General features: G+C 39.4%; 1 protein-coding gene across 10 annotated transcripts in view; it reads left to right on the top strand.

Annotated features, from left to right (window-relative positions):
- The first annotated feature begins 67 nt into the window (after nucleotides 1-67).
- The window catches only part of TSGA10 (testis specific 10), a 142,362-nt gene continuing 132,329 nt past the window's right edge, over nucleotides 68-10,100 (top strand). For 6 of the 10 annotated variants that reach the window (XR_009181082.2, XM_004474371.5, XM_071208732.1 and 3 more), the window contains exons 1-2: nucleotides 446-570; nucleotides 6,325-6,453. Coding sequence is in view for 5 of the 10 variants with exons in the window: in XM_004474371.5 (XP_004474428.2) it covers nucleotides 514-570; nucleotides 6,325-6,453 (186 nt within the window). In the remaining 5 variants the exon portion in view is untranslated. Of the gene's footprint in view, nucleotides 309-445; nucleotides 571-6,324; nucleotides 6,454-10,100 lie in introns of those variants that run through there. The other 4 variants (XM_071208733.1, XM_012517962.4, XM_012517963.4 and 1 more) reach the window with 3 other exon arrangements.

Raw genomic sequence — 10,100 nt, 5'->3', positions numbered from 1 at the left:
GGCGGACCAGAGAAAGAAGCCGAGAGGGGCCCGCGGCCGGTCGCCAGGAGACGGGACGCTCGCGGCGGGGCGCGTGGCGCGGCGTGGGCGTGCGCCTGCGCGGCGCGGCGGGCCCGAAAGACGCCTATTCTCGGCGCCCTGTGGGGAGGCAGGTGGATGTACGTGTCGCTCCGCGCGTGGGGGCGCGCGCACGACTAGTAGTTCCCGCGAGAGAGGGTGTCGAGGCCAGGTACGCGTGCGCACGGGGTCTGGGGGCGCGCGGGACGACGCGGAGTGAAGGCGCCGGGGAGGAGGACGAGCCCCCTCAGGTAGAGAGCGTGCGGGCGGGGCGGTGGCGGCGCCGGCCCCGCTAACCGCCCCCGCCTCCTTCCCGCCGGGACCGCCCTCCCCGCCTCCGCCGGGGCGGGGCCAGGTGGATTTCGGGGTGGGCCGGGGGGCGGAGGGAGGGGCGGGGAATGGGGTCGGGGAGGGACCTGACTCCCGGGCGGAGGTCGGGGCTTGGCAGACGCCGGGATGAACTCCGAGGCGGACGGCGAGCCGCGAAGCCGGGGAAGGGACCCGGAGCGCCAGGTAGAGGCCGCGGGGATGCTCCGGGCCGGGGGCAGGTAGCGCCCGGGCCGGAAGGCCTCGGAGGGGGGCGGCTGCAAGAGGGCTTGTGCGGCGGGGTCTGGGGCTGCCGGAGACCCCCAGAGGGGGGTTCGCGGGATGAACCGCCTGAGGGGCAGTCGCGGGCGGAGTTGGGGTCTCGGGAAGGTGGACAATCCTGAGCCCTCCAAGAGCAAACTTGGACCCTGTTGTCGTTTCTTGGGAGCTTAGGGTTGAGCCCAGTTCCTATGGTGACCGCTGCGCTTCCTGCCGCCAGCTCCCGCGGGGTTGTTGGGGGGCGGGGGCGGGGGCTGTTCTGTGTAGAAACGCTCTGGAGTGGAGCGGAGGAATTTGGAAGGCAGAGATTTGGGAGTTCAACCTGGTTCTTCCTGGCTCCCAACCTCTCACCTGTAAGCCTCTTCTTACACACTTCGGGAAGTGAAGGGCAGAGGTTACCAAGGCATTTGCATTAAAAGCTTAAATATTTTCACTAGAAATTATTATATAAAGGAACGGCAGGGTAAACTGGCTTTTGCTTAAAAAAAAAAGACTTAAATTGAATTATTTATGCGGTGATCTCGGATCTAATAGCTAAAAACGCAAAGAAATAGTTTTTTTTTTTTTCCTCTTTAATCAAGAATCGAGGTTTCAGGAAAAGTTTGCATAGATGGGAGAGTATCCGGGTGCTTTCCGTGTTCCACTCCAGGCTTTTCTATCCCAGGATTTTAGTTGTTTTTAATTTTCTGTACTGGTTTTCACCATGTCGAGTGCAGTTTGTTTACGTGTAACTGAGTAAATAGAAAAATAATCGGTTCGTATCATTCAAGTCTGCTTTCAGGATAAAACTGATTCCTGTTTGTATTTTAATTGATCAATGAACTAAAAGCTTCATTCTTAGTGGGAAATAACTAGAAGGTACATTAATGAAATCTACATTTTAAAATCTAGGCTTTGGAGTTACTTAATGGCAGCTTCCAAAATATGCTTTGTTTACTTCAGAAAAATAAAATCACTGCTTATAGCCCAGAATATTAATCAGGAGTAAAGCATGTCTTGAGTTTCTGTTTGTTCGTTTTTGGGCTTTTTCCCCCTGTCTTTTTATTAGTTCATTTGCTTAGACCAGTTTGTTTAAGGATAATTTGGTTTTGAAGTCATCCATAGACAGAGGCAGTTAGAGCAGGTGTAACTGTTCTCTCTTCAGGTCACACACCTGTAACACCTGTCAGTCTCCCCAGCGGTAGCCACCATCCTGACTTCTACGAGAGCCAGTTCCTTGCTTTTTCTGCCGTTTCACCATCTTTGTATGTGAACATGCATTTTATACTTTGACTTGTTTTTGAACTTTATTTAAATGGAATTTTACTCGGTATTCTTTTGCATCTCACTTCTTTTACTCAACATTATGTTTTTAAGCATTTCCTTGCTGTTGCTTGTAGTTTAGTGTTCCATCGTAAGAGTGTACCACACATTTATCTTCTTTGCTGTTGGTGGACCCTGAGGTTTTACAGTTTTTGCAATTATGCCTAACACTGCTGTGAACGTTCTTACACATGTATCCCAGGATAATCTTTTTTTTTTCTTCATATAATCAAGTTTATTGTCTTAGACTAGTGGAACACCTTTTTAAACCATATAACAGTTCTCTTATTACAAAACTTGTATTTTGCAACAGCCTTTCAGTACTGTTCGGAGCTTCTGGTCTAGGTTTTTAAAAAAAAAATTTTTTTTTTTAAAGATAAGTCGATCACACAAAATGTTACATTAAAAAGACATAAGAGGTTTCCATATACCACCCCCCCACACACACATCAACATTCCCTTTCATCAGTAAGGCACATTTATTGCACCTTGGAGCAATGCCACACTGCTTGGACCATAGTTTACATTGTGGTTCACACTCTCCTCCAGTCCATCCAGTGGGTTATGGCAGGATATTCAATGTCCAGGACAATCTTTTGAAATGAGTTAGATATGTTACTCCCTTTTGCCTTAGTTGACCTCTGTCTATTGTATCCTTAGATTCTTTTAGTCCAAAAAAACCTCTTGAAAACAGTTACTTAAGCCTTTCTTCTGTTTCTGGGAGGTCTTGATAAACCCAACCTCTTTTGGGCTATTTGTTTTGTTCTGTTTTGAAGAGACAAGGTGTTTCTTTACAGTTTAGTCTGGGTTACAGAAAAGAGAGGCGCTTGGGGTTGGGTGGAAGGACTAGAGAGGTTATTTCTTTTTCTTGGGATAGGTTTAAATGATGCGGCTTCACTATTTTGTTTGAAGTGGATTCCCAAAACATTTACTCACATATTTTAAATATCAAAACTGCTTCCAAAATTATTTATAAAATTTTGTGTGATTTTCTACATCCTTCTCTTAGTGAGGTATTTCTTCCTACTTCAGAGTGTATCATTCTTAAACTTTTGGAGACAATTTTTCAAAGAAACCAAAATCTCAGTCTTAGTTCACTTTTTGTGGTACCAGATTTCAAAATCCCATATAAAATCCACCAGTATTTTCCGTTATTCTGTCAAAATATTCAGTAAACTTTTGTTGAACACATATGCCTGATAATTTGCTTAATATTGATGATACTTTTTAGCTTATGCTCTTACCTCCTATTTCACTGAAAAATTAAGATTTTAGCAGGCAGGAACTGCCTCAAATTTCTACCCCTTATCTAAATCATCACCTATCCTTATTTTTGTCTTTCTTGTCTCAGAGGACAGTGCACACCCTTTACTTAGATTTCCTATTACCTTAGGGGCTTTTTTCTATCAACTAACATTTATCTGTATTTTAGGAATATTTGTTGCTTCTGTACTGTTTGACTTCTGAACTTGGAGTCCAAAGGTTTTAGGAAGTTCTTAAAACTCCCCGAAATTGTCTGTAAAGTTTTGTGTCTATTTGCATTTTCCTCAGAAGAGGATCCAGGGCTTTTATTAGATTCTGAAAGGGGTCCTTGATGCAGAGAAAATTAAATAAATTTTTCTCCTCTTGTAATGACCCTTAAACAACCTTGGTCGTCTTCCAATTTTAGCTCTGTCTCTTCCTCTCACAAGCATGCTTGTAAAGAGATTTACATTTTCTTTTCCTTTTTTTTTTTTTTTTACCAGTTATTCATTCATTGTTTCTCTTTAGACTTACTTCCACCTCACCCCTACCATCGAAATTGCTCTATTCCTATCACCAAAATGCATTATTTTGAAAATGTTTTATTGAGTATCAACTTTGTGCTGGGCACTTTAGACATTAGGGATGTAACTGACTAAACAAGAGCCTAGTTCTCTTGGAGGTTATTTATATTCTATAGAGGGAGACAAACAGTGAAGAAATGAACAAATAAGTGATTTCAAGTAGTGCTAAGTGCAACTAGCCTTATGGAAGAGTGTCTAGAAGAGAGTCTATGTTAGGTTAGAAATCAGGGAAGACCCTCTGATAGTTGAGCCAAAGAGCTGAGGGTGAGAAGGAGCCAGCCTTGCAAAGGGGTGGGCAGATGTGTTTCTGGTACAGGCAAAGCAAGTGTTGAGACCTGAAGTGGAGTAAGGAGCAGAAAGAAGACAGGTAAAGCTGGAGGGGGAACAAAGAAAAGAGTACTGTATCTGTTAAGAGAAGTGAAGTCAGTGACCAGATCATGTAGAGCCACAGTAAAAAGTTTGGATTTTGTTCTAATTGCAGTGGGAAGCAATTGGAATGTTTTGTGCAGGATCTCAGTATTTTGAAGTGGTTTAACACTTTAAATAATTTCTCCATATTTTCATTGTGGAGAATAGTAAGTATGTGGCCATAGTAGGAGCCGAAAGATCAGTTAGCAAACAATTGCAGTGATTCAGGAAGGAGATGATGGTGACTTGAACCAGGAAGGTGGTAATAAAAATGTAGAGACATGGATGGATTTATATATTTTGGAGGTAGAACCAACAGGGTTTGCTAATGGATTAGATGTGATTCAGTCAAAGAGAAAAATCAAAGATGACTCCTTGGTTTTTGACCTGAGCATCTACACAAATGATGATCTGTTTTAGATATGTTAAAGTCTAGATGGCTGTGGACATCCAATAAACACAACATAATGCATTAAATGCCCCAGTAGGAGTGTGTTCATAGTTCTTTGGGAACATTGAAAGTATATCCTAAGTGGGTTTGGGAAAATAGAAGTCAGATAATACTTTTTTCCTATCTCTTTTCCCCTAGGATGTGTTCTCTTAGCATACATATGCACTCCTCTAATGTGGCACTAATCATGATGTATTGCAATTTATTTATTTGTTCCAGAATTCCCTAGATTTATTGAGGTTGAAATTGTAGGCTTTTATTTATTTTCCTTTTTTTAAATCCCCCAAATCTAATTTTGTTGGTTCATTCTTGTTCTAACTATAAATTGGTTTTATAAATGAAGAAATATGACTCTGACAATCTGATAGTATGAACTTAATATAATGATAATGGGGATGGAAGAAATGTATTTGAGAGCGATTTTAGTGACACAATCAGTAGGACTTGATGTCCAATTAGATAAGGTGAATAAGTGAGAATAATTAGTAATAATAGTAACAGTAAACAATAATGTACAGCACTTATATTAACTCACTTAATAGTCAGGTATTGTTATCATCTGGCCCTATTTATAGATGAGAAAACCATGGGTAGAAAAGTAACTTGCCCAAGGTCATGCAGCTGACACATGGCAAAACTGAGATTATGAACATGGGCTGTCTGACTCCAAAGTACATGCTCTTATCCAGTTGAAAATAGTTCTGATTCTACTTAGTTGTCTGTAATAACAATTTGCTGCTTACAAGGACTTTTACATGCATTCTCTGAGTTCTGTACATGAATACCAGTTCCATTCTAATGGATATGATTTTGGAGATTACAGAGAAGATTTCAGGTGGCCAGAAGGTGGGAAACTGGTAGGCCAGGAAGATTATATAGACTGTTATCTCTCTTCCAGTGATGTTGCCCCCAAAGTAGTGCGGAGATGGTAGCAACTCAGATATGACTGTTCATGATTCTTTTTATTAACCCTTTCCTATATTATATGAAGAACTCTATGCATGTTGGTAGGAAGAGCTGTAGGACACTACTTGTTCTTAATGCAGAGTAATATGTGTAGAATGCTAAGGTTAAAAATCTTTAATATTTGTTAATTTACACATCTATCTGTAGGATAAATTCCTAGTAATGGAATTAATTTGACAATTATGTGCATTTTTAATATTGATAAATTTTGTAAAATTGTTCCCTGTAAAAATTGCATCAATTTGCTACCAGTAATAAATAAGAATGCTTAGTTATACATCCACATTTTTTATATTTACCAATCGGATGGTTAAACAAATGGTATTTGGGAAATTAGCCCTTTCTGAAATGTTAATGTACAAAAGAAACAGCCAAAACATATGGCCAGTGGCTACTCTCTTAGACAGCGCAGGTCTGGAGAGAGACTACTTAATTTGCTGCTGAGCATACAGGGATTAGCAAGGGAGCATAACTGAGTGTGTCTTGTTTGAAAAAACAGATTCAATATTATAAATTATATTTGGGAATCCTTCAAAAATTTTTTTATAATATGAAATTTTATTAAATTATCTCAATGAAATCCTCTTAAGTTGGTGGGATAAGGTTAAAAACACTTGAAAAATATATCTAAGAATATTGTTTATCTTCAGAATGTATTGATTGTTGCTTGGAATCACAGAACTGTTTTAAACTGAATGCCTGTGTATTTTTTTCCATTCTTTCCACTAGGTTACCACCAAAGAACATGATTTTGGTTTAGGGGCTCCAGTTTCTGAAGCTGAAAAATATCAGAATAATCTCCAACTAGAACAAGAAGTGAGAAACCAAGATAGATTCATCGATACACTGAAATTACAGGTTACATATAGTTTATATACATATTTCCCTCAGTTAATTTGGTGGTGCGGGGGAGCTATTTTAGAACAAGATGATGGAGAATAAATAATCACTAATTCAAGGTTCATTTAAATCTTATGATCTAAAATCATTCAATTTTTAAGCATATTGATATGCATAAATTTAGAGTCTGAGTACAAACTATATGTCAGGTGTTGAGTCAGGTGCTTTCATGTACATAATCTTATTTAATCATCCCCAACTTTATGAAATAGTGATGTCATCCTCATTTTATAGATATGGAAGTTGAAGTTCCAAAAGGTTAAATAATTGCGATATTCAACTAATGAGTGACAGCTCAGATTTGAATCCAGTTCTTGGAATTCCAATTTCAGTATTCTTTTCTGTTTTCCTAGTGCTGCTTCATATAGTATAGCTATTAATAAAGGCTGTTAGAAGAGGCTTCCTTTTCTATTAAGATGAAATAGACATGCCTTTTCCCTATTCTTACTAAGTTCAGTTAAAAACCTTGAACATTTTATATAAAACAAACAGAAGATCTCAAAAAGGTGTTGCAAAGAAAGACTGATTAGAGACTTAAAGGCAAAAGGAATGACATGTTGGTGAGTCCCTGAAATTTTTTTTTTGCTTCCTATGTCCCAGACAAGGTGTTGGAGAAGTTGGCAACCTACAAATACCAACAAATGCAGACAAAAAAAGGTCCTAGAATACCTTGCCCTCTCTAGCCAGGTCCCAGGAAAGGGGCAGCTTAGAAAGGCAGACAATTTTTAGAAAATAACTGCCTTACTTCAAGCAAACAATTAAAAAAAACACCAAAAAAAAACTCGTACACCACTCCTGCCAGTAAAGTCTGAGTAAAGAGCTTAGACTTTCATCCTTGCCAGGCTGTAATGAGGCTCCCTAACTTCCCCTCACACCCCCCACACTCATTACGTCCCTACCCAAATTCATTACCCCCCCACAGCACGCCTACCTGGTATCAGAAAGGGCTGGGTAGGAACCAAGACTTTCATCCTCATCAGAAGGAAGGAGACTCCCAATTCTGTGGTGTTGGTGGAGACCTCTGGAAGCCTAGCCATCCACCCCCACCTAGTAATAATGAGATGCCCCTTTCTCTCTTCTCTGGGGTGGTATCAGAGAAGTCCTTGTGTAGGGTCGGGACTTCCAATACCTCTCAGTCATAACTAAGCCACCCAGCCTGGTGTCAGTGGAGGACGCGTGGCAGCAATAATGACATGCCTCTTTTCTTTCTAGCTAGGGTAGTTTCAGCGGAGGCCTAGTGGGAAGCCCGAACTCCCCACTCTAGCAGTAAGAAGGAGTCCCTTTGTCTCTAGGTGTTAATGGAGACCAAGTGAAGAACCTAGACTTCACCCTTAGCTAGCAGTAATGAGGTGACGTCCCCCTAAAGCCTGCTAAAACAAGATTTAAATTAGATCCAGAGTCTTATAGCATAAACCAGGTCTCAGTCAAAATCATCTGCCATCCCGAGATCCAGGAGGGTCTTAACTTGAATTAGGAAAGACAATCAACAGATGCCAACACTGAGATGAAACAGGTGCTAGAATTATCTCACAAACATTTTAAAGCAGCTATCATATAGATGCTTCAACAAAGAATTACAAATATGCTTGAAACAAATGAAAAAATAAAAACTCTCAGCAAAGAAATAAAAGATATAAAGAAGAAACAGATGGAAATTTTAGATCTAAAAATACAGTTAACTAAAATAAACTCAGTGGATGGGCCATAGCAGAATGGAGAAAAGAATGAGTCAGTGGACTTATGAATAGAATGATAGAAAATATACAATATGAACAATAGAAAACAAATTTTTAAAAAATGAATAAAGCCCTAGGGACTTGTGGGATTATAGCAAAAGGTTAGCATTCATGTAGTCCAGGACAGAAGAAAGAGGGTCAGGTTGAAAATGTATTTTAAGAAATAATGGCTGAAAATTTCCCCAATTTTGCATGAGGCATAAAACAAGATGAGCACATGCCTAATGAGATAAACTGAAAGAAATCCACACCAAGATACTTCATAGTCAAAATTGTGAAAAATAAAGACAGTAAAATCCTGGAAGCAGCCAGAGAGAAATGATGCATTAGCTAAAAGGAGGAAACGTCAATTCAAATGACAGCAGATTTCTCATCTGAAAGCGTGGAGGCCAGAAATAAGTGGCACAGCATTTTTCAGGTGCTGAAATAAAAGATCTGTCACTCTAGTATGCTGGAGAGGAAATATTTAAGACAATTAATTTATACATAGGAGTGAGAAGCAATATAAAGGGAGGTAAAGTTTCTACACTTCACTTGACTTGGTAAAATATTGACCCCAATAGATGGATAGTTATATATAATGTACAACAACTGCTAAAAGCTATTCAAAGAGATAAAGTATATATAAATCAACATAGGATTCTAAAAAGTGTTAGGTATCCCATGGGAAGGCAGAAGAAACAAAACAGAGAGGAAAAAACAGTAAAGAGAAAGCAAAAGAAAATATCAGGTTTAAGCTTTAGCATATCAGTAATTATACTTTGGGAGAGGATGTGGTTAAGTAGTTGAGCACCTGCCTCCCACATGGGAGGTCTTGGGTTTGGTTTATGGTGCCTTCTAAAGGAAAAAAAACGAGCAAACAACAAGCAAAAAGATGAGGAACCATCTTGGGGGAAAATTGAAAAATTATAAATCGTCTGAATACACAATAGAAGAGATTGGCCAAATGAATTAAAAAAAATACGACCCAACTATATGCTGTCTACATGAAACTCACTTCAAATATAACAATATAGCTAGGGTTAAAGAAAAAGAATGTATAAAGGCATACCATGCAGACATGAATCAAAAGAAAGCAGGAGTTGTTACATGAATATGAAATAAGGAAAGAAAATTATCTGGAACAGAAAGGGTTATATAATGATTAAAGGCTTAATCTGCCAAGAAGACAGAGCAACCCTAAATATGTATATACCAAACAACATAGCTGAAAAATATGTGAAGCAAAAACTGATAGAAGTGAAAAATAGACAAATTCATGGGTACTTCAACATCCCTCTTCCAACAAACGATAAAACAGAAAATTAGTAAGGATATGAAAGAACTCAGCAGCACCATCAACCAACAGAATTGAATTGATAACTTATAGACCACTCTATCCACCGACAGTACAATGTGCTTTCTAAGTGTTTAATTAGACGTACATCAAGATAGATGACGTTACTGGCCATAAAATAAACCTCAACAAATGAAAAAGAATTGATATCATACAAAGTGTTTTTTGACTGCAGTGGAATCAAATTAGAATCAGTAGCAAAAAGATAACAGGAAAATATCCAAATACTTGGAAACCAAACTATATACCTCTAATCCATGGGAAATCATTGAACTGAATAAAAATGTAAAAAGCTATCACAACTTGTGGGATGCAGCTGAAAGAATGTTGAAAGAGAAATTTATAGCACCAAATACATGCATTAGAAAAGGGGAGAAGTCTCATAGATTATCTATGCACACACCTTAAGAAACCAGAAAAAGAGGAATAAAGTCATAGCAAACAGAAGGAAGTAATAAAGATGATAACTGGGGAGTAGATGTAGCTCAAGTGGTTGAGTGCCTGCTTCCCTTGTGTGAAGTACCAGGATCAAT

Source organism: Dasypus novemcinctus, chromosome 17, assembly GCF_030445035.2.
Source record: "Dasypus novemcinctus isolate mDasNov1 chromosome 17, mDasNov1.1.hap2, whole genome shotgun sequence".
Taxonomy (NCBI): domain Eukaryota; kingdom Metazoa; phylum Chordata; class Mammalia; order Cingulata; family Dasypodidae; genus Dasypus; species Dasypus novemcinctus.
This window is presented reverse-complemented; position numbering and strand designations above follow the sequence as displayed.